Genomic DNA, 25,378 nt, shown 5'->3' on the forward strand with positions numbered 1-25,378 from the left:
GTGCATAATCTTGAAATTATGAAGGTGATTTAGTCCGGAACGCTTAATTTCAATGCTGTGCATAATCTTGAAATTATGGAGGTGATTTTGTCCGGAATACTTAATTTCAATGCTGTTTGTAATCTCGAAATTGTACAGACGATTTCGTACAAAATTATTTGGCAAACTCAAGTGCAGAGGTGAAAAAGAGTTGCGCGTGAAAGCCTTTAGACCTTACTGTTGTTCTATCTTCAATTTATTAAAGCTTTACTGCCTGTAAAGGTGGAAAGAACAAGTTTATTTAAGAAAAAAAAACTTTAAAAAAAAAAATTAAACCGACTTCGAAAAAACGCACTAAAAAGTATAAAATAATTTCCATTTAATATATGTGAATACACACGAACTTAAATACAATACAATCTTTTCGAAGGCGGCGCAAAATTGAAAATTTTCGACACTGGAAATTACGAAAATCCTTAAATTGTTCTAAATACTAATATATTTATATTTAAATAATAATATATTTGCGCCGCCTCCGAAAAGATTGTGTTGTATTTAAGTTCGTGTGTATTCACATATATTAAATGGAAATTATTTTATACTTTTTAGTGCGTTTTTTCGAAGTCGGTTTAATTTTTTTTTTTAATTTTTTTTTTATTTCACACTTTTTTTTATCTCTGTTATTATCTCTGTCAGCCGTCACATTCCAAATCGTGATTTATAAATATCTGAAAGCGGCAATCGATAGCGGTAACAACGTCGCGTCGTTACTGTTCCTAATGTCTAACATTCAGCGGAGTTCACTACGGTATCACCACCCTACATTTTCGCAAATAAAATCGTAATTAATAAAGAAATGTAAAATTTTTTTGCACGGGACCATCCCGGGAACATACTCTACAAGATGCAAAAGGTTTCGTTCCGATTGGTCCATCCATCTCGACGTAATCGGTGAACATACATAGAAAAAGAAAAAAGCGAAAAAAAAGGCACATACAGATCGAATTGAGTAACCTCCTCCTTTTTCGAAGTCGGTTAAAAATGCCAAGCGGATGAGGGTTGAAGGTCTCAGGGACGAAATCCTTTCGTGCCCCAGCCCTGCCGCCAACTTCTTACGGTTCCTCGGCTGCGCTTGCAATTGCAAGCCGCTAGTTGATCGAGTCCGTTGCAACTCGCAGTGGGATAGAGCAACATCTTATTAAGTCCCTTGGCTGGCTAGCCTCGGTGATGCGCCAGCAGATAGATGGACGCTCGGAGGCAGGGTTCGTAATATTTGGACGGATGCTGCGACCGGCTCGGTCCAATTCCAATCTTCCTGGATCTTCGCCGTTGCTGTTGGTATCGCTGCGGCCCGGCCAGGTCCGCAGTTAATTAGAGAAGACGAATAACCCCACGGGCCGAACGGAGGCGTTCGTTTCGGCTCGATATGGACCCAATCTCGCTCTCGGCACGGATAACCAGAGGAGCTGGCGAACTCCATGGTTTCCACCCTCGTCGCCGATTCCGAACGCTCGGAAACTCGAGAAACATCAGGAAGGGAGAGTGTATGTATTTGTGTGTGTGAGAGAGAGAGAGAGACGAGAGAGCGAAGGAAAATGTGTGTGCGAGTCTGCACAGCCGGCTGGAAATCCGGCGTTATTTCGTGGCCGGAGTAATTACATTGCGCCAAATTGTTGCTGGCAGTTGTTTGACTGCGCGGTTTCCTCGGGGACCTATATCTTAATTGCGCGATAATATAGCGAGAGCGGCGTGCACGGACGCCCCGGAGCTGCTCGTACTCGCCACGATTTGAAGTTAATTACGCGGCTGGACGTGTTTGCTAATGATCGTGACACGCGCGGCCCTTACCCGCCGTCAGCAATCGAGGACTCTTCCTTCGTAATGACGTGCCACGAATTCCCTGGACAACGCTCCGTGAAACTTGCGAAACCTGGGTATCTCTGTGCGCGTGCGACGAGCATCGTGAACACACGGAATTCTGATTCGATGCTCGGTGATCTTGATGAGCGCGTTCGTTAGCCCTTCTGATGATCAATGCTTTCGATTTGATAGGCAATGTGTTCATTGTATTACGCTGCTGAATACTTTTATATGTATAAGCGGGAACATGTTGCAAAGGCAATGTCCGAAGGATTAAAACCGAAAAACTGAAATGGTTCTACCAGCCAAAGATCAGCAAAGCAAGACATACCGTCTTTACTTAGACCTCTAATTCAGTTTCTACGAACATCCAGCAAAGTAACGCAATTAAGAGTCTGCCGTGTCTCGACGATGTTCTTTCTTGTAATCAAATTGTCTGATGTCCGGCATATTTCATCTACAATTGAATCCTGATCTAACTTCTTCAAAATCGAAGTCGACTTTGAACACCAATCTAATTTCCTCGAAATTGAAAATCCGCAAATGGCATACCGTTCCTTGAGACTGTGCGCTGTTACGCTAGACTCCACCGAAAAGTTCCATGAAAATTCACCGAGGTACATACTTCGAAGTGCATGGTTTAGGAGTACAAAATCGAAAGTTCTAAATCATTATGAATGCTTAGTCTTCCACATCCCGGTTTCCTCTCGAAACCGTTCGTCTACCGGAAGTATATTTTCGAGGGCCGTAATCGATCACCTCGGCCAGCTGATCGGGAACGGTAGGTGCACGGCCACCTTTCTGTTAATTGATAGAGCGCTTCGTCCCGACATGGATCAATCTTAACAGATAACCTATGACCGTTCTGCGAGCAATTGTAGGCTCGGAGTAAACCGTCGTCAATCACGAAACCTAATACTCTCGCGCGGACATTGACATGTAATTTCACATCGACGTGGCCACCGGTCCTGCTATGGGTACCCTCTATTGCCTTCGAGGCTCGCCAGTGAGCCCCGTGGCCACACCGATACTCTGAATCACACGCCGTGTGTCACCTACGAAATGGAGCCGGCCATCTAGACTCCGGTGACTCAGGCCTTCTTAATTGTCTCGCACGATGCCACGTCGTATTTATTAGCCGGGATCGATAACAGATACTGATTGCCCCGGACCGAGTTACGACCTACCTCCGGCTGCGATAATTTATGGCTCTTTATCGCGTAACGAGCACCTTCCACGTCCTCACCGGTACTTTTTCTGGGTGTTACTGCGTAGAGGACGTATGAAGGTCGACTCGAAGTAACATGTTTTCCATCGTAGTTGACCTTCCACTGCGTGTATCTTAAAATGCGTGTATCTTAAAATTAATATTAATATTATTGATTATAGATAAACGAAGAAAATGCATATGTACTTTTTCATTAGTATGTGTCGAAATGTTGTCACGAATGTTGGTTTCTTTTCACCGCGCCGCTATCATCGATGCTCGCAGCTCCGCTATAAATCCACCCTTAAAATGCCCTATTAGATAGTACGTAGAAAAATACGGAGTTGGCCTTCACATGTCCTCTACGGAGAAACTGTTAACATGAGATTAGGCCACCCTCGAAACCAAGCAAGTCTTATCCAACACATTTATGTCTATCACCAATAGCAATCGAGTTATTCAGGCGGTTTTAAGTGCCTCGCCCTGTGTAGTGCCAGGCGCGAACTTCATTATCAAGTAATTAATAACAATTATTAATAACTTCAAATAAGACTAGTGCCAAACACTCGAAATTCACGCGGCAGTCAACGCGTCGGTGAAACATTTTACCGACGAAGCCAGGCAGCGAATCAAACGGTGGTAGAGAACAGTGTTAAAGAGACCACGAAGAGGATCGTAAAATCTCGCATAAAATAATAATTCTGAAAAGACTACACCATAAAGCTCATCTTGAACTGAAGAGTAGCGACGCCGTCCCGCAGTAATTCACCAGGTGGTCTTTTTAAAAAATAAAAATAAAAACTAGGATATAAGGTATCCGGCGGCTAGCAAGAGTCGCTAATCCGAGGGGATTGTGTTTTCATCGCAGTTAATCGCCTAACTTGACACGCGTTTGGCCAAGAAAGGGGATAATCTGACAAGAAGGATAATCTCTAACTCGTTAGCCGGCACATGCTCCGTCCACGGTGTCACGATCTGGGTTCTTTGCCTGGGCGGGAAGGTGTCAGCGTCGCGAAAGTGGATTTCAGCTCTCTCCCTCTCTCTATCTCTCTCTCTCTCCCTTACACATACACACACATCTGTCTGAAACTGTTCGCCGATTCGACCGAGAAGGAAGAGAGACAATCAAAGTAGAGAAGGTGAGAAAGTCGGTGGCACACACAGGGTTCCTCTCGGTTTTCTTCGCGCGGCGGGACGAACGAGAAGCTTGTGAATTGGCGCTGATTGGGTATACGACTAACATCCGGCCGCATTTCGCGTCCCACGATCGAGAATAAGCTTCTCTCTCGACAACGGGAGGCACATGTTCACGCCGCGGACACCGTGCCCGCGACAGGAGACCTCTAAGACCATTCAGATCTTTGCTACCCTAAGCACAGACCTGTACGGGGTCCTTACACCCACACCAGTGACGCCCAGATGTTTGCATTCCGACGCGGACACGCCTCGGACTGTAATTGGCTGAATGTATTCGACTCCGGTCACGAACACCGTGTCCCTTTATTATCGGCCAATCATAAATCGGCACCACTAGAACTATGTCTTGCGTGCGACTCGCGATCTTGACATTCGCAGCGACGCCGAAGAGAGAATTTCTTTTTCTCTTGGCAAACAATGATGATCGTGAGGGCTGATTTAGAATGATGGATTTTATCGTGGTTTTGTTAAGCTGTATGAATTTTTTCAGTTCGTTTTGCTCGCGTATGTTCAAGCAGCGAATGGAATTACAAATGTTTATAAACGAACCATGTATTTACAAAACATACTACGTGTAACACAAACGATGTTCAATCAACAACTGATGAACACTTGTCCAAACAAAACGCTCCCTCATATGCACACTTATCTCTTTCTCATTCCACCACACATATCCGCACAGTATACAGAGTATTTCACCTAACTTGACCACGTTGAATATCTTTGTTGTTTTTAAAGATACGTCAAATGTCTGAAGGACAAAGTTGAATGGTAAAATGGGCCTCATACGATACCAAACAAATTTTTGGTTTTACGTAATTTCTTTTAGAGATATGAAGGTCACCTTCATTTTTTTAAATGGAATGATGCAGCTGGACATTCGTTATAAAAAGTACTAACCTATGTATGCCGAAAAGTTAGTAGTTCAGGAGATATTTCAATTTAAATAACTCTAAAACAACATTACTGTCGTACTAAGACGTTAGCGTTTACTTACTTGTGTAACGTCTTAGTTAGTACGACAGTAATGGTGTTTTAGAGTTATTTAAATTTTTTTGGTATCGTCTGAGCCCCATTTTATCATTCAACTTTGTCCTTCAGACATTTGACGTATCTTTACAAACAACAAAGATATTCAAGGTGGTCAAGTTAGGTGAAATACCCCCTGTATACATTTTCTAAAAATAACCTTTTATAAAATTAAACAGGATTTTCCATATATGAAGAAAAATATCTTGAGACGTTCCCGAGCCACGCGACAGCGGCAAGAACTTATAATGATCCGCGCTATCAATTTTTCGAGAAGAAATGATTAGAAAAAGTTGCCGGCAGTATAAAAGTTCGTTCGAGTATCCACGTTCGAGTTTTCCTGCAGCGTAGAAAAATGTAACGAACTTACCAGCAATACCATTTCTGCATTTTATGAAACCCCCTGTATTTCGCTTGGGCACGAAGTTGAACGAGATTCGGTATTGCAAATAGTTCCCGGACAGGCGCGGAAAGTTCAGTTCTCGAAAGTCCGTGTTCGAACGGTGGAAGCTAATGCGGTGAACTTTCCGAGGCGAAGTCGAATATCGTTCGAGTTAACGAAATTATTGGAGCTGATATTTTGTAGGATCGCTAATTTCCTGCGAGACGATGCCACTTAAGCGCTCGGATATCTCGATTTCGACTATCGAATGTACTTAACTCGCCTTTCAACCGTTGTCTGCGCCCGTCTCCGCTTCTAACAAACACAAAATTCTTAGAAACCCGTGGTATTACTGCCGGAAAAACTTAAGCAATTCGGCTGGTACTAACAAATTGTAAAAGTCCCATAAAACCTTCTGCATTTTGTAGGGTATGTCTCCCGATTGGTCCCTTGAAAACAAATTTTGCATTTTTTCATTCTTTGCGGTTTTTATTGCAAATAATCAATAAGACTCAAAAACCATCTTACGATGTTCTACAAATTCTGCTCGTTCCACTAAAAAGTGTGGAATAAAAAGATTTTATAAAAAAAATTAAACCGACTTCGAAAAAACGCACTAAAAAGTATGAAATAATTTCCATTGAATTTATGTGAATACACACGAACTTAAGTACAATACAATCTTTCCGGAGACGGCGCAAAATTGAAAATTTTACAAATGACAGATGTTGCTGATTATGATTTAATTGGAATATGATGGACTTGGAAATCAGTAGGTGAGAAAAGAAGATACATTAATATGTGAGAGCATGTCAAAGAATTTAAGGATTTTCGTAATTTCCAATATCGAAAATTTTCAATTATCCGCCGCCTCCGAAAAGATTGTACTGCATTTAAGTTCGTGTGCATTCACATAAATTAAATGGAAATTATTTCATACTTTTTAGTGCGTTTTTTCGAAGTCGGTTTTTAATTTTCCTTTTTATTCATCCGCTGTTGCAATTAGGGAATTTTTGTTTGAAAGTTCGCAGTCTGTGTAATTGCGGCATTAGCAACGTGGCCGAGTTGTTTGCCGAATCCGGCTCGACCTGGAAATTAATCCTGTCGGTAGTAACCGGTATATAAATATCCCTACTGTTTGCCCGGGACAATATCGAAGACGTATTAGAAATATCGCGCGGCCGCGTGCACCGTCGCGCGATACATTATTCATCGTGCTTGTTCGCCGGCAGAAGTTTGATTATTCCGAACATCCGTCTTGTCTAGGTAATATCGAGTTGTGTAAACTTGGGGCATAAATGTCTGCGGAGAGGACTGAGCCATCCGAAAATTTTCAACTTTTCGAAGTTTCACGCGCCGTGCCGACCGAAGCGCGATGCGACGCGACGCGCGAACGCCCTCCACCGTGTGTATTCGCACACACGTATTCGCGATATAAAGCGACACGCGAACCCGAGCACGGCTGTTGCGGCCACGTCGTGTGAAATTAAACCTTCGTTTCCGGTCCACGGTTTCGCCAATGAAATCCGTGCCTGAAGTTTATTACAAAACTACGGTTACTGCCAACCCCCTTCACTTGACGCCAGGAACGTCCAACATCTGGTACAGTTTATGTGTATTGCCTTACGATAATGTCAACATTTAACATGTAATTTTAACATGATTGAATAAGCAATTATTTATTATAAATAAAATTGAGAGAGAGAGACTGAAGCTTTCACGATTACAACCTACCTCCTTCGCTTAACACCAGAAACGTCCAATATCGAGTACAAATTATGTGTATTGCCTTGTAATAATGTCAACATTGAATTGATTCAGAGCTCGTACAGTTTTTATTTTACCCCGACTGAATAAACAATTGTTTATTATAAATAGAATCGGCAAAGGGACAGAAGCTTCCGCACACACCTAACATATTCGCGTTTATCAGCTCGCGATCTATCTCGATTACCGCTTGCAACATTGCACCGATGTAAAAGGCGGCGGGGTTGAATAAAATCGATAAAAGTTGCAACAAAATTACCTATTTCCCGGTGCACGATGAATCGGGGAGAGATCATAGGGCGGAGGGGGATCAAAAGGGCTGGGAATTTCGAGCGAGAGCGGGGTTACAGCTGGAGAGCAATTTAATTACAGGCATTTCGCTGGAATCATTTGCGAGCGATCGCGGCGCGAGGTCAAACGGCCGAATCTATAAACGCGGGGGAACCACGGGCTTTCACTTATTTGCGAGCTGATTGCCTGTTTGCAGATCCGATGCGTGATTTCGCCGGGCCCGTGCACGCTTGTCCTTTCAAAGCAAGCAGGAGGAATCAATTGGGAGCGATTCGCGGCTCGATGATTCCGATGAAAAATTCCTCGAATTACCCTTGCTCCCGCTTTAGAATTAACAATGCTCCACAATTTGTCCGTGGGAACCGGGACGTCGAACCTCGCGCTGGGAAATTATATCAAAGAAAGTTTCGCGGGGAGAAGAAAGAGGGGACTCCAAAGCGATAGATGCATAAAATTTACAGACATTGAATTAGAATAAGGAGGCTGCAATAAGTAATTACGTAGATCCTACTTATTACACTTAGATAGTAGGAAGAGGAAACAAACTAATGGGAAGAAGAATGATGAGTGAGCGAATGGAAGAATTTCTTAGCCGTGAGGCTGAGAAATCAGGTAAATATAATATTGAACAAAAAATTCTATGGGTTCGACTGAGTTGATTGAATAATTTTCCGTTTCGTGGGAAGAATGCACAGAGGATTGGTGTATCGATGAAAATCGAGAATCGAGACGGCTTCGGCGCGCGGCGCGGTCTTTGTCATCGAATTTTTCAGTATTCGAGAGCGATGGAGATAAAATATGCGGGGTGGGACGGCCAATGGAGCAGTTTCAGGTAAAAAATGTCACGGATATCGGGGCTCGTTAATCTGACCGCGGAATTCCATGCCCGTCGGTAATAAAATTACCTCTGCCACGCACGGAACGGTCTGTTACGCGTAATCGATGGGGTACACGTACGGAACAAAGACTTTTGTTAATTGCGCCGGGGGGTGGAGGGAGGTAGAATTTATTAGCGTGATACGCGATCGAACATCTCGGGGCCCAGGCTAGCGATAAGAAAATACACCTCCGTGAAACTGCTCGTATTAATGGAATTCAAACGGGATATCGCGATTCGCATAAATCACATCGATTTAATGTGTGACTTAATTACTGGATATATTAATACAGAGTTATTAAAAGTCCGTCAAGCGTAATCGTAATTGGCCTGAGGATGTTTATGCGAACATAACGTTTACGCTGTAATTGGGGAAACGGTGCAATTATACGGCAATTGTTGTGATTTATCGGATTTGATAGACTAATGAGTTCGTTGAGATTGATCTTGCTTTGAAATGCGTGATCATTTATTGTTGTTAAAAGAATCAAGGTGATAGATAATAGCAAGACTCACCTGGCCAATGGACTGCTGATGATGTAGTGCGTGTAGTAGAATATACTGGCGACGGAGACGAGAAGCAGCGCCGCGACGCATCGCTTGACCGTGGCCTGCTTAACGACGCAGCGGGGACCGACGGCGCTTAACAAGGGAACGCCAGCCTCGACCGCGGAAATCTTCATCACCATCGTCTCATCCGATGGCGACCGATGCCTCTCAGATTAGCCTTCGATCTTTCTCTCAGCCGCGCGGCGAATCGGATCGCAGCTGCGCCGGGAACCCTCCTTGACACCTGGAGGCAACTCCGCGGGCATTGCCCATCCTCGACAACCGATACCCAAAAAAGGATTCACGAAAGATCTGTCCTCTATCTGGAATCAACAGTGCACCATCCTTCACCCTGGGGACCAAGCAATCTCCAAAATGATCGAGATCAATTCTCTTCACAATTCCAAGTTCTTTTGATACTCTTCACAATTATCAGCACAATTCCAAGTTCTCTCGATCCTTTCACGATTCTCAATTGTTGCTTCGGTTCACAATTCTCAGTTCTCCCGACTCACTTCACAATTCTCAGTTCTCGTGATACTCTTCAAATTCTCTAAATTCTCTTCACCGTCAATGTAAAATCGACGCTGTACCATCCGTCTATTCCTAAAGGGAACCATGCAATCTCGAAAAATGATTGGCCAGTTCTCCCACGTTCAGGGTTAATATGTACAAACTATCTTCTTCTCAGAACCAGGTCGACGAGCTTCCACCGGCCAAGAATGATTACAAGATCCTCGGATCGAGGATGACGGGGGGCCCAGGATCGAATCCTCTGTCCTGTCTCTCCGCTAACATCGATGTCTCAGTAATAAGTTCGCCACTTGTTGCGTTTCCAGGATGGCAGCACGATCACCATTTCGCGAGCAGCACGGGGTCGCGCCGTCCATCGCGATCGTCTTTAACCCATTTGGGCGACTTGTGATCGTAGGGTCCCAGCGTGTTGGTCTCTCAATGACTGCTCGCTGTTATCATCGGCATCCTCGGATACGAGTCTCACAGCAAGGCCGTCGATAGGCGCTGCTTGCCCGAGATCATTTCGCGATCCCGCGAGGGGGATATCCTGGATCGAGAATGAGAGAGGTCGCCTATCTACGAAGGATCTGATCCTCTTCCAGAGAAACGTCGGTGTACCTGAATCTTCCGTTCGGCTGAAACGTCTGCGGAGGTTGCGCCACCTGGAAATCCGGCGTCTACTTCCGGTGTCGTTCTACGGTAAGCTGGCTTTACGGTTGGACCATTTGTTATGGTGCTAGACTGGCCCCAGAAGCTCGGCTCCTAGACGAGCAAGCAAACCTGCTCACTCGTAAATTTAGAGCCGTATACCTTGCTTCTATCTCTCTCTCTCTCTCTCTCTTCCTCTTCCTCTATCTGTGTGTCTTGAATTTTCCTCTTTCTCTTCAGGATTACCGAGTTCGCTTTCTTCCTTCTCCGTTGTACATGCTTCTTACACGATTTTCCGTCTTCTTCGCACCTGTCGATCCTCGTTCGTGACACACGGTCCCAACCCCGCCCCCTCACTCCACCTGTCAATTAGGGTAGGATGTAAAGCTACGATGGTTCCCGTCTTCCAGGACGATTTTCGAACGGTTATCCCCGTATCGGCTGTATCGATCTCTCTGGATGTCCCCGCTTCGCGCCGATGGCTGGTTGGTTCACGGGCCTGCAACAGTCAACGGGGAATGCGAATTGAGCGAAGGGTGCGAGGCGAATGCGACAATCGTCGTTTGTGGGTGGAGATTGCTGTGATCGATTGGGCTCCTCGACCGAATTAAACGCGCCCCCTTCTGTGTACCACCACCCCCACCCCCCACACACACTCTGAACACCATCCCTCACTGTTGTGTCGTGTGTCTCGGGCCTCTTAAGGACTAAGCTCCTGGCACAATATTTGGTTTAATGGCCCCTCCACGGTCGTTTGTCACGGACCTCGCGTGCTATTCGCTTCCATTTTTCCCGGCCGGCCGGCGTCGAATCGGAAAAAATGCCACGGAACGTGTTCGATAATGGCGGCCCTACGAAGTGTTTGAATACTGAATCTGCAATTTTAACACTAAACTGGGGTGTATTAACGTCCTTAAATATTGTCACGTTTCTACTGTTTTAAATTGCACAAAATAGCAATAAATCTGGATTTGTTTCAAAGGTTGGTATGTAATTTTGGTTTGCATTCTCCGGTCTTGTTTACGGAGTGATGAAAATAATTTAACAAATATTTCGCTCTGCGCTCTCCAGTCTTATTTGTTTCAGCAATGCTGCAAATAGCGGCTTTAGTTGATTCGGTAAATAAATTGAGTGAAATTCACCTGACTGGATCTGATTTTCAGTTAAATTATGATTAGTATAAAATTAATTGCACATGATTTGCCCACCGTAAATTAATGCAGTACAATATTGTACTAGAATAATTACGACACAAATATTGCACGATATTTCTCGACAATCAAATAAAGAATGTCTTGTGTAATCCCAACATAATTGCAATTTTTGGGCCTCCGTCCCTCCAGCAATAATGATCGAATTTAAATTTAATACATCGACTCACGTATTGACGTTAATTTAAACGGTATTTGCAAGGTCCTCAAAATGAAATATTTCCAGGTCAAATTAATGATCAACTCATACTGTAATTATTCCATTTCCCATTAGGGGATTGACCTAACATGTTCTTGGAACGACCCCAGGGGTCCACGTCCAGGTAAACACAGTGGAATCAGATTGTTAGGTTCGGCGCCTAAACATCGAACTGGATACTCCATTCGTTTACAATTATCCGATCAGTTTACACCATCAGCGATTCTCTGGCTGGATGTTTGATTTTCCGAGGAAGAATACAGAGAGCTCGAAGCGTCGCTCATCCTTGAAACCTCCGGGGAGCGTTACCCGTTAAGGAGCAAAGCGAGAAATCAGAACCGAGTAAGTAGATGTGTTCCATCGTAATGGGTTTCTCGCGAATGTCAAGTTGGAAATCAAGAAGGAAACGCGCTGAATGGAGAGTCGAGATTCGATGAAGGGAGGAGAAGAGAATCGAGAATATAAATCCGAGTAGCGCCAGAAATAAAATCCGAAGAACGCCGCATAAAAATAACCACGGCAAAAATATTCTCGACGTTGAAACAGCTACCTGTTTGCGTCAATATCCCGCTGCCAAATCGTCTCGATAAAGTCTAATAAACCAGCGGGTAGGAGTGGGGGACGCTCAAATCCAGCAGCGATTCGACATAATTGACGAATCGATCCGCGGCCAGAGCAAAGTATCGCGGCGCTGTCATCAAAAAACGATTAAACAACGGCTACGACAACCGGCTAATCACCAGGCTCGACAATTCCAATTAATCGATCGCGAGAGAGCGTTGCAATTCCACCGGTCCCGCTCCCTTTAATTTTTCTTTCTCCCCTTTTTGTACGCAACGTTATACAACGCTCCCAGCAAGAAGTTCATTAATCAACCACCCCCACCACGATACCAATCATTGCACGCTGCCAACGAGTCCTTGTGAAGCATATCCGCAAAGTAAATTCCGATCCAGTTCATAGAAGAACCAAATTTCATTTTCGTTAAGCATCAACCATTTTTTTTACACAGTGTTCGCAACCCTACCGTTGTAGAACGGCGTCGACTGTGACGTGGATTTCTGGAATTTCTAAATTTTGAGAGACTATAACGTGACGGATAGTTTATCAGTTTCAATTCTTTTTGGATGTGTGTCCCGTGAATATTGAAAATTATTCGGAGAGCACAGAGGTGGCAGATAGGGAAAATCTACGGTAAGGTTCTTCTCGGAGAAGAATATCAAGCCCCATTCGATTATACTCGTCACCCGGGAGCTGACCCAACGCTTCTCCGTGAGCTGATAGCGATACCTTTTCGCGAACCCGGGAAACGGAATGAACGATCGCTGGGAAAGAGTCGTTCGCGACTCGGGATCAAGGAATTTAATTACATCGACGGCGGGGGAGGAGCCTGTCGATGAACCTCGCTGATACCACGCCCGTTCGCCCGCGATCGCGCCGACAAATCTGTTTCAATCTGCTCCCAGCACCCTATTCGCTGAGAAACTGACACGGTAGTCTCAATCAGGCAAATGGAACGGAGAAAAGGTTCTGTTCGGGACTCTGTCTTTTTTTTTTATATCGGGACTTGGCGAAAATAATTGCGGCTTTCAAGTCACGACTTTTACCACCATACTCGCGTCTCACGTTCAAACATTACAGAATTTTTAATATTTATTTTATTATAGAATTGTGGAGATGTCAAATGGTTCTCGAAACGCTTTCTGCTGGATTTGTTCAATCACTTTATTTATATGATTGTGGCACAAGTATTGGGACACTATGTATATAAATTAATTAACGAGATTTTTCATGGGTTTACAGTAATCTGATTGCACATTTACAGATACTGTAAATAGAAAAGCTCGCATTTGGACTGAATTCTACGATATAATTGCGCACTCGTCCCCGATGATTGATCATGCGAGATCGGGGTAGATAACGATGACACTTGAATTCTGAGCAGATAGAGACACCAATGCGGACTTCTGTGGTGCATAATCAACCGACTGAAACGGGGTATTATGCGAGAGAACGCACCACAACGTCGCGTTGTAGTGCTGCAGTTGCGCAACAAACTTAGAATGTTGGTGTAACGAGTAGGATAATGCTCGCTTGTGTTCGATGGATCTTCTGAAAAACACGTACGAGTTCATAGAGTCGGTGCTTGTCGCCAAACTCAACGCAGTACTTACTGCTTCTATAGAAACATCTTCGAGATGACTTTAATTTAACCCACTCGAGTGGCGACTCTGAGGCTAAACTAGAAATTTATTCAAATTACTTTATACATTGCTAAATTTCTCTATATTTAATAAATGACTAGTTCTTGCAGTACTGCCATACAGAATGGAAACATTCTGTCGGAAGAAATGTTTGGTTTCCGAGTTAAAATAGTTCCGAGTGCAAAGGGTGAGTACTTTGAATATATGAAGGACTGTAAATGTGTGGGTATAATTAGAAAGTGGTGGTTTGTATCTGGAAAAATTTCCAGCGACTCTCCCTCTCGAGTCAAGGTCTGATCGGAAATGGCGCGGCGGCGCGCGGTACAGCGAGGAATCGAAGCTCGCGATCCGTCGGCAAAAATTCCTCGGACAAATATATTTCGTTCTCTGAATAATTCATCGCGTCGGGGGCAATTCCGGATCCCTCGAAATGTACGGGGCGAGGCGGGTGCTTAATTCAAGAGACACGTTTTGGCTCCCCGAGTGGGTCGTTAGTCGGACGCATCACGTGCGCGGATTTAAAGGGCGGAGCCGGCGGCGTAGGTGAGCCACGAACCCGCTTTCCAACGAACCCGGTTAGAGTAGTATAGTCTCGCCGAGGTTCTCCACTGGATCGTCGCGAAATCATTACAAGAGCCACCCTGAAATTATTTTCTCGTAGATGGAGCCGTAGAGAACATACGGAGGTCAACTAAATTTTTCCGAATGGAATCATGTATTTTTTAGGGGCTAATTCAATGGGACATACTGTATACATTTCAGACTAAACAATTTTACAATGTTCGACCGTGCTTTGCTTTGTTCTGTCGGTTCTGGTTCTGTTTTGTCATGATTGGTCACGTACGAGTTTGAATGGTGGTTTGCGGTGTACTCTGGCTGGTTAGTCTGAAATCGTCTTAACCAAGGGAGCGGGAAGACATTTCGAGCTGATTATTCCTGATTATTCCTGCGAATGGAACCATCTGTCTTCTTCGTTGACCGCGGAATCTTGGGGGAGGAAAAGCGTTTTGTGTCTGGCCACCATAGGAATCGCACGGATCCAATTTCATCCGAGGGATTTCTGCAGCCGTCCATCCCCACCCATCACCCCATCCTCCTCTGGTGTGTAGACTGTATATACCACCAGCTACCCGGTCCTTCCACGACCATATTTACAGGCAGCTCGATGCACTCGAATGGCGTTTTAATCTGGCAAATGCGTTTCGCGCTTGCCCTTTCGCCCGCGAATGCGAAACCTTTTCCCGCCGGGGGCTGATCCATCGTACGCCCCCCGGAGAATGTGCGATTTTTTTTCGGAGAGATCCCGCGGATAAAACGCCAGCGCCAGCCGTGAATTTTTTTAAGCTTGAAAAGATTTTAGGGGAAATGGAGGCTGCTCATTTCTGCCCGCCGAAGGCATCCCCGTCTTATTCGATCTTTTTCAGCTCGCCTAACGATTATTATCGGCTGGGTTTTAGCGAAATTAGGGGATGCTGCGAATTATTGTTGCGCTTTATTGAATCACTACTGCAATTATTGTTTGTGATACAGCAGCCAACGATCCTGTTCGACTGATATAACTTTCGAAACATTTATCAAAGAATAGCGAGAAAATATTTCCTAATATTTTACAAGCGCAGAACGAGCACGAACGCATAAAGTTGCGTTCCGTATTCATTATTCACAACCCCGTTGTAGAACTCCCCGGCACGAACGGCAGAATTTCCATCCCCGATCAGTAGACAATAAAATCAACAGGGTTTTTTCCCTTTGTAATAGTCAGCCGGAGTATTTTTTATCGATTGACGGGGCTCGGAGCCGTGCCGGGGGAACATTTTCAACGGCCGCGATAAATCTTTGTTTCGGCCGAAGCCCGTGACAACTTTTTCCCATCCGATCCCAAAGATACTGGGGGGTCCCGTGGAAAGAGTATTTCCGAACGATTTCCCGCTGTCACCGCTATTTCTCACCGTGTGATCGGGGTTTTCCGGTTGTTTCGCCGCGAGACAAAGATCCCCGGGATCGGTTTATCGCGTTCGAAACCTAGCAGGCCGAAAAATATTTTGATTCGACAAGCGGCGACAATAAATATAATAACGGCGGGGCGTTCTCCGACGATCGGCCATCGTTTCAATAATTCAGCGAACCTCGCCCCCATCGCATGGAAATCGTGCAAAAGAGGGATAGAGAGGGAGTGATAACCGGAAGCCCGTCGCGATAATTGTCAGTTCCGTGCTCGCGACCGGCCAAAGGAAATTTTCATAGTAAAAGCCCGCGTAATTGGTCCGCGCCGGTTGATCGCGAGCAAGCGGGCGAACGAGCGAAAAAAAAAATTAATTTGAAATTGGATAACCCGCGCGAGCAGAAGAGCTCGAGCCCGGGAATTTCATGAACGTCACGTCTCGCATGAATTAGAGAAACGTTCGGCTAATGGCGGACGATCGGACCTCGACGACAACGAGCGTTTGCTGCCAAGACTATTTCGCGTTGCATCAGCGAAGATTATTTTTTCTAGGATAAATTACTCTGATGAAAATATTTTAAAATATCTGGGCAACGATTCCTTTCCCAGAAGATTCTTCTTGAAGTCACTATCGCGGTTTTCTTGGGAGAAAACAGAATTTTTACAAAACGGCAGTCATTTAATGCAAAACTAGAATTTTCATTAAAATTACTCGGACAGTCTTCAAAATTTCGCAATAATTACTGCAAGTAGTGCAATATACTATATGTATACAGGGTGTGTCCGTTAAGTTATGTCACCATTTTTTAGGCATTTCCGGTAGTGTAATTAAAAAATGTTTTAGACAAAAGTTTCTTAGTACTTCATGAGCTACATGTTCGCATATTCTTAAATTTAAAAAAATGCTTTTTACGTAAAAAAGTAAAGGTCACCTTGACTTTATTAAATGGCACCACATGCTTTGGACATCGTGGGATTGTTTCTGACGTCGAGACGAATTTAATAGTGTATTACACTATGACCTTGAGAAATAACCTCAAACTCGAAAATTTTGTGCAAACGTAATTTTAATGAAAAATTATTTCTTACAATATAAATCAAGTAACATCAGATGTTCGAACTGCGATCCATCTTCTACGATACAGAGCTCCGCTCTTTCTATTAGACTTTTCGTTGTCGCCATAATTAGGACGTCTCGGTTTATTATCAGAATGATTAAAATCTCGAAACCCGAGGATCGTGTAAATATGTGTAATCTGATACAACAACAATTTCCGCAGACCACGGAACCGAAGAATCGAGGAAATTAAAATATTTGTGCCGCGAATGGATATTGCGGATTGTTTCGGCGCGTTCTGTTTTTACGTTAATTATTTCCAATTTTAATAACGCAGCTGACACGCGGATATCAGAGCACGAGCCGGTTTATAACGAACAGCGGCAGCGTAGTCGGCAATTAATTTTGCAAAGAGCGATAAAAAATCCGGCTCATCGAACGTCACGGGACGCGCGAAACGCCGATGAAAAATGTTTAGACGCGTCACGCGAGCGAACGAGCGAACGACGTGTTAACGTTTCGGGGCCGAAATTCGGCCGGATGTTTGCTCGAATTCGCAGAGGTGTCGAGAACCACTCGTTGTTTAAAAGCTACGGATGAACCGCGATTTCCGCGCATTACCGCGACTTAAAAAGCAATTAACCGGCTGACGAGTCGGCGCCCCAACGAAACAGAGCAGTATTTTTTTTTGCCCTGGTTAACTATCGGTTTTTGTTGCTCTCTCTCTCTCCCTCTCTTACGTTCTCTCTTGTCGCGCGAGAGTATCCAGCGCACTAAAGCCCGGTTTTTGGACAGAACAAAAAAAAACCAGTTCTTTGTTGATGGCCGCTCATGCGTCGACTATTTCGGGAGAGTGTCAGATCGATTTTAAAAAACATGCGCTCTCTGTTAATCTACAAATTTAGCTAGCATCATTATTGGGATGTATGAGAATCATTGGAAATGGTAAACGTGTAAGTTTCTTGGTTCACTTGATTTGGGTGAGATTGTGTTAGGTTGTCTCTCGGTGTACCTTAATGAAGTTAGATCTGGGACACTTAGTTGGCATTAGGTAGACTACGTCATCTCGTTGAGTTAGTTTGTAGTCGTTTCGTCAAGTTATGCTTGCGCTGATTAATTTAGATATGGTCTGGCTTAACCAGTTTGCGTTAATTGGGTCTGGGCTTGGTTTGAATCTGTTAGTTTGTCTCGATTGTGTTGAGTTGCGTCTGTATCGATCGAATCTTGTTTACTCTGACTTAATTGGCTTGCGTTAATTGTTTCACCGTCTCATCGATCATGTATAATGTGTCACTTTTTTGCAAGCAACGTCGAAAAGATTTGTTTCTAATGTAACAGTAGTTTATTTCATTAATTGCCAGAAACTAGGTAAACAGACCCAACCAGTGTCGTCGGTAAAATGAATAATGTACAGGAAAATATTCTAGATCATGTGAAATATCTGATTTCCGGAGTTAAAATAGCTTCGAATACAAAGAGTTAAATAAATTGCCGCAATTTGTGATTGTTTTATGGACTTTTATGAAATCCAAGCTGGTCCAATTTCCTCCAATTATGCTAATCTAGATTCTTTCTCCTTTTAGTCATTTTGAACAGATTAAATCCAACAGTGTTAAACACTAAAAAATTTTAAAAATCTCGCAAACGTCAGAATTAAAAAGTTCCAGATTTCATAAATTTTACAAGTGTTGCCCCGAGGTCGATTATTATCAGCGTTGCGAGGAATATTCTTTTCCGGAGTCGACACGAACGCCAGCAGAAAATTAGTATCGCGTTACCCGCGTCACGGTTTAATCGCGAAATGAAACGCTAGACTCTGCAGCACTGCAGCGCAAATTTGAAAAATATTGCGTTTCAGCGAGTAGAAGAGAAGAGAGCCGCGGCGATACCCGCATGCGGTTGAACCGGTCGAATTCGTTGCGTTCCGTGCTCGTCGAGCATTTTTTGAACGAAACAAAACTGAAATCATCGCTTTTGTACGTACCGGTTACGTGTTCCCTGAAGGGTGGAAGGTAAACAGCACGTTTGGTGATTAGTTCTTATCAGCGACGCTTTTTTTCCGGGCTCTGACAGATAAATTCTGGCGGTTTTGTTTCGTGAAATAGAAGCTTATCTCTCGGTGACCGAAAGGCAAAACTTTGGGAAACAAACGTTCGATATTCCGACGTTCTAATTCTGCACAAAAACCGTGAGATCTAGATTAGGTTACAGAATTGTTGGCAAATTTATCTGCTCATCAACGGAAATATCAATGTTAATTTATCTGTTCATTAATACATACATAATCTATTCATCTGTTCATAATCTATTTCATTCATAAAGTTATGCGAGGTAAAATAATTGAATAAATTCTTCAAAGTTAAGTCCGCGCGCGCGATAAATGAATTTTTTCCCGACCTGCCGGAAAGAAATATCCGAGGTGTTGGATTTATGATGTTCCCTTGCAGATGACAGTCGGGTTATAGGGTAAAAGATATCAAAACGCATAAATTCCGCATACAGTCGATCGCAGGACGCGAGATGACCGCGTTCGCGAGGATCAAGCTCGTAAAACCCGCGGCACGGTGGTCGTCTCGGCGATAAAACGTTGTCCGTCTACCGGTGTCGAAATGACAGCGACTCCGTTGACAGATCAGGGTCCGATTGCGGCTGGCAAAAATATGGCGGTGAAATTCCGCGCGGCCACAGACGCGCACACCCCCGAAATTGTGATGTAAACCGTGGCGGATCGGCGCAGACGGGACAAACGAGGATAATGAAAGCATTGCGCCCACGGCTTCCGGTCCATATTGAAAAAAAAACGGCACAAGAGAAGGGAACACGGGAAAAAAATATCCGACGATGATTTTTCCGGTCGCTTGATGCGGCTGTCGTTAACCAGTCGTGGTATTTTTAATAACACCTGTGCCGCCGTCTGAATTCTGGGTCAGAACTGTAATGGAGAGACTTTTATTTGACTTCGCGGTGTGCTCCTGGTGGTAGTGAGTCGGTTGATTGCACCCGGTGTACGGTGTAGAATCGGAGGCGGTTCCTACCTGGAAAACCGAATGGCCGATGCGGAACAGGATTTTCTTCGAGGTAGAATGGATTTGTGGGAGTGACGAATGTGTGTAGGCACGGATGGCTGAGTTTACTCGAGGAAAACGTCGATGGGAATGCCGGATTATCCGCGAATTTTACGACAGCCTGTCGTATTACATAAAGTTGCGGAATTTTTGTCGAGTCTACCGATTGCGTTCATCGTTCTTCTTTTACTAATTCTGGTTTTGCTTTCTCTTCTTTAAAATGGACTGCGATATTCATTTCACTTAAATCTCTTTCGCGTTCATCTGATTCTTGTTGGTAGTGAAAACAGACTTAGACAATTCACTCGTGTGCGAGTTCACTTCTTGACTCACTTCACTTGAGACCCATGGCTCCTTCGAGACTTTTGTTCGTCGCAATGGGTACCATACGATGGAATAAAAAAAATTTGCTGGATTTCTTTCGACAATGAATGAATGTCCATTCTTTGCTCGCCAATATATTAATTTGTAGTCTTAAAATGAGAATTTGTGCAAATATGGTAAATACGAAAGGTTGTTAATAATCTATACATTTTGGTTGGCTATATCTGTGGTTGTCAGGAAGAACGTCGCATGCCACGCACTTTCACTGTCGAGATATAGCCGTTTAAAGTTTTGATCACTAATGCTTTGACATAGGACGTTGCTTAAACAGCATTGTTTTTTCGAGCCTGTCGAATTTGTTTTCATGACGTTTTTTCTGGTATTCATTCTCAATGAATGCATAAATTCAAATTTTTATAAATTGTGACGTGCGGCGTTTTTCCTTGGAACCACAGATATAAGGGTTAAGGTCTTATCACAGGATGGTGGGGTTACGACATATAATTTTGAAACACCCTGTACAATATCTAACAGTCTAGTATCGTGTAATAAATTTTGAAGAACATATTCGAGTCGGTAGAATGCACACACGTCGTCTCCGAAGGGTTGAAGCGGGAATTCTTTTAGCCTACCACTAACCCTCGCTAATGATGGCGGCATTTCCCTAACAAACCGTCAGAAGCGATCCGGATTAAACGCGACTTCCGGCGGAACCGTGCGTGCTTTCAGCACGCAATAACCCGCGATGCCCAACGATACGAAATTTCATAATGTTCGCAATTATCTGGGATAAGCCGACTGTCGCGTGCTCCGCGTAATGTACGCCCCCCAACCTGATCCGGGTAATGAAAATATCTGCCGGCGGACCTATTTGTCCATTGTTATTAAGCCCGCCAGGGAAGGCAGGGCTGGCGGAGGGTGCAGTAAAGTCGATAGGAGACCGCGTCTCCGCTATTCTCGTCCGGGCTTATCGAATTAACTCGCAAAATATCTTCAGAAGGATTCCCCACGGTCGTCCAGATTTAAGAACGGGATTTACCGGAGCCGAGTGCGCGCCGAGCAACAGTGAAGAGACAGCCTGCTGAAAGAACCAGTCGTCGAGGACCGTACCGCTTCTTCCTCGTTTCTATTCCTTTGAACGAATATCTTATTCGAAAGTACATATATTTATGCTGCGTGCAGCAATCTTTCCGCGGTGAAATCTCGAAAAATTCATCAGGCTTTTCCCCAAATGTCGTTTCTTGAGACCTAAACAGTTGACCGCCACTTTTCTAGCTTAAAATTTTTATTTTAAGTTAATTGTACTTGGAACTTTTTTCTAAATCCACGGAAATTTTTATCGAACGTCTAACTGATTGAAAAATATGGATATCATGCAGCGTACCATAATTTTTATGTGGCAAAATATTTAAAAAATGGCTGAGCCTCTGTTTTCCTCCGAACGTTGTTCTCTTACAGAGAGAGGCTGTACAAACTTGGTTCGTTAGAAATAGAAAAAGTGAATTTAAAAATGCAGTTCATCAATTTTCCCAGAAAAAGTTCCTAAGGGTTCCCCTTTTTTCCAGATCGTTAGTCAAGCACGACCCAAGGAGTCGAGGAGATACCCAGCAGAAAGAAGGAATCGTCAAGGACCGTCTGGCATCTGCAGCTCGTTTCAATTGGCCGCAGCTCGAGAAGGAAGACGAGAAAAACGCGGAATCCTCGCCGCGGGTGCGCCCCGTGCAAATAAACTCTTGTCGCGAGTCGCTGCGAGACCCGCAAGAGTAATAATATGAAAATCCATCCGCGATTCGCGAATGAAACCGGGACAGACTTATTCAGGGCGAATAAGCCTGTCGCGGAAACGGATGGCTTCACCGTCGCAGCCGTGTCGCTCGGGAAAAAAAACGCGTTCGATTCTCTTGGATGCGTCGAGAGCTAGTTGCGTCTGCATACAGGAGAGAGTGTCATTTATCGGGGGCTTCTTCGGCGTGAAAAAATATTGTTGGCTGTCTTGTTGCTAGTGTTAGTGGTGCCTTTAACGCGGCGGACTTTATCTCGCGGATTGATGGGAAAGTTTCGCAACGGTGAATTCATGAAATGAAGCCATTCATTTATTGTATGTACATATTTTTCTGTGCGAGTACTTTGATTATACTAGAATGACTTTGTGAGGAATTTGTAAAGAAGCCTTTGTTATAAAATATTGCGTGGATTAGAGGAGGAGAAAATTTCTAGAGAAGTAATACATATTGAGAATTCATTAATGGCCAGTGCTACATGTTTCACTCAGCAGACTCATCCAATATAAAAATCTGCCCCGATTCTTCTCTCTTCAGTAACATCGCCCCAAATACGTGGTTCACACCGCTATGACAAGGTTTTCACCTAACCATTCAAAGCGAGCGTGTCCCCTTAATTAAAATGTTTTCCTCGACTAGCATTTGAAAGCGACCGATTCGCGTAGCTCTTAAACGTACAGTTTTATTCGAGCAATCTCGTTCGATTGATCAAGTACCGGAAAAAACCAGAGCTGCTCGCGATCTCGAGAATTCGAGAATTTCCGAGATCTTCGACGACCGAGAACACTCGAGAATCTGAGCGCGCTACACGCATGAACGTCGGTCGTCACCGTTAAATACTCCTCGACAGTTTTTCCACGAATTGGAATCCGCAATTTTCATAAGCAGTTACGCACGTGGATATTTGCTGTATACGAGATATAGAGAAGGAGAGAGACAGGCAGATTCAGTTTCGAACACGTGGTTGACGTCATCATTAAGTCGAGTGCTGGCCTAACTACCAGCTCGCGTGCTTTACCCCCCGCGCGGCGTTAATCGCTCGATTGCGCGCGAACACGCTTGGAAAATCGCCACCATTTTCTGCTGTCTATCCTCGAACACGTAAACATCGTTCTCGCGGTTTTGTTACGGTCGAAATGCTTCCACGTGGACGATGTTACGCGCAGTTCGGGCTAATTGGCGTGGGCCGCGCAGAAATTGCGGAAATATCTGCATTTTTATTATTTCGAATTTTATAGACGCTTTTCGGGGCTAATTTCGGTCAATGCGACTGACAAGCGAAGCCAGATTAAATATCAATTGACATGCCATTTTTATACATTTCTGTCATGATTTAGTGCTAAAAATATTGTTCGATGCGTGTTTTTTTTTCATGTCTGTGTTCGTTGGCTTTTAGGGAATGAAAATAGTGTTTGAAGCTGGGGATGAAAAATGCAAGTGAAGCCAGACTAAACGCTCATCAATTCGCATGCGATTTTAATGCACCTTTGCTCCCAGGGCTAAAAATATTGTTTGACGCATGTTTTTCGTGTCAACGTTCGTCAACTATTAAAGGCTAAAAATAGAGATGATAAATTGGAAGATTAAATCTATCAATTTACTATTGATAATAGTGAAAGGTGTTGCACATTGTGGAACAATTTATTCATCCTTTTAGCAATGAACCGTAGTTCACATATACATAATTAACGAATTAACGAATATACCTAATAAATGAAGACATTGAATTCATTTGTATAGAATTTTTATTGTAAGGGACGCTTGAAGAAGGAAATTTATTTCCCATCATTTTCCATGAATGTATTTTTACAATCTCAGTGATTATCCAACAAAAAGGACACTTCTAAATAAATGATTTCTAAAACCTCTGTTTACAATATCTCAATTTCCACTGTAAAGTGTAGATTTAATGGAAACATTTCCCACCTTCAATTCCAATTGACATTTTCAGCAGTTCAAAATGAGCCACGTCCAAGGTACTCAATTGCAGACAGAGAAAATGAATGCGAAATATTTTTCCCAGTCCGGTAATATACAGAAAGTATATGTATAGGGAATTTCGCGCATCCCTGAATATTTTGCAAATATTTTGGCAATTATATTTCACAAAGCGAATACCGTTCGCCCACGATCGAAAATATTTTTATAACAGAAATGTCATTTTTCGTGACCCGCGAATAATAGCCATAATTCACCAGTCCCGTGTGCACGATTCGAATTCATCGGTCAGCAGCGTCGTTTTCGCCCGTTAATTCCCGCCCCATTTAATACAGGTTATTAGCTTCCTCGGCGTTCCGATTATTTCGACGCGAATTCCGCACTGGAATTTAAATGTGCGCATGAATTAACCATCGTTTCGATCTTCCACCCGGCGTTCCAATTGCTACGGTATCAGCCGACCCGATTTTTATCATTTGTTTGCTGAATGTATCAATGAACAATCCACTATTTTCTTAATCGGATTGCTGCGGACAATGCCGTTAAATCGAGATATCCCACCTGTATTTTGTTCTCGAGATGCGCGATGCAACCTCAATCCTGATGTACACCGTGCATCAAATGCACGAGGTATTTTGCACAATACATTCTTGCACTGTTCATGCATTTAATGAACGATTTAATGAAACTGATATAAAATATTTCCAGTGCCAATCAAGATGTCGTTGTTTCGATTGTAGCTTTAGTTTTGTACCTAACCTTTTATGCATTTAAATGCAGAAATGTCAAGGGAATCGTTGGGTAAGAATTTCTGGGAATTTTGGGTAAGAAAAGAATATTTTCCATGCAACATTTTACCGTTCTGTGACAGTTTCGAGGGAGGAGCAACTAGCAGCCCAAAAAATTGGTTGAAAACCGAACAAATCTCCGTGTAACAATTTTTTAGGAGAGTTGAAGGTCGGCAAATATTTTCCGGATACGCTCGAAGCATGATTGCAACAGGAAGCGGAGAGCCGGCGCACAGTTTCGAGGAAGTATCAGCTCGTTCCCGTCTCGAACGACTAGTCACCGGCGTTAATTCGTACGAGTTCCGAATGGGCGACAGATGTTAACACTGAATTAACACGTAGGACGCGCCGGCTCGGAGTGCCGCGGCGAGTTAACAACGTAGCCCGGGCGTCGATATGATCGCAATTTCAGCTTACAACCATAATTAACGCGCACTGTGCATCGGCACACTTGACTGGGCTCCACTAAAACGTACTTTACCGACCATTACCCGCGATGGATGCCGCGCCGCGCCGCGGCGTACAACGATCCATCGAACGCGCAACTACAGGAGAGGGCCGCGTGCT

At 43.9% G+C, this 25,378-nt stretch overlaps 1 protein-coding gene across 1 annotated transcript in view; it reads right to left on the reverse strand.

The window, feature by feature from the left end:
* The window catches only part of Sfl (N-deacetylase and N-sulfotransferase sfl), a 171,730-nt gene that overhangs the window by 100,606 nt on the left and 45,746 nt on the right, over positions 1 to 25,378 (reverse strand). Inside the window, exon 2 of the mRNA XM_076425486.1 lies at positions 9,106 to 10,801. Within this exon, the coding sequence (XP_076281601.1) occupies positions 9,106 to 9,278 (173 nt within the window). The 5' untranslated portion in view covers positions 9,279 to 10,801. The remainder of the gene's footprint in view (positions 1 to 9,105; positions 10,802 to 25,378) is intronic.

This window comes from Lasioglossum baleicum, chromosome 6, assembly GCF_051020765.1.
Source record: "Lasioglossum baleicum chromosome 6, iyLasBale1, whole genome shotgun sequence".
NCBI lineage: Eukaryota > Metazoa > Arthropoda > Insecta > Hymenoptera > Halictidae > Lasioglossum > Lasioglossum baleicum.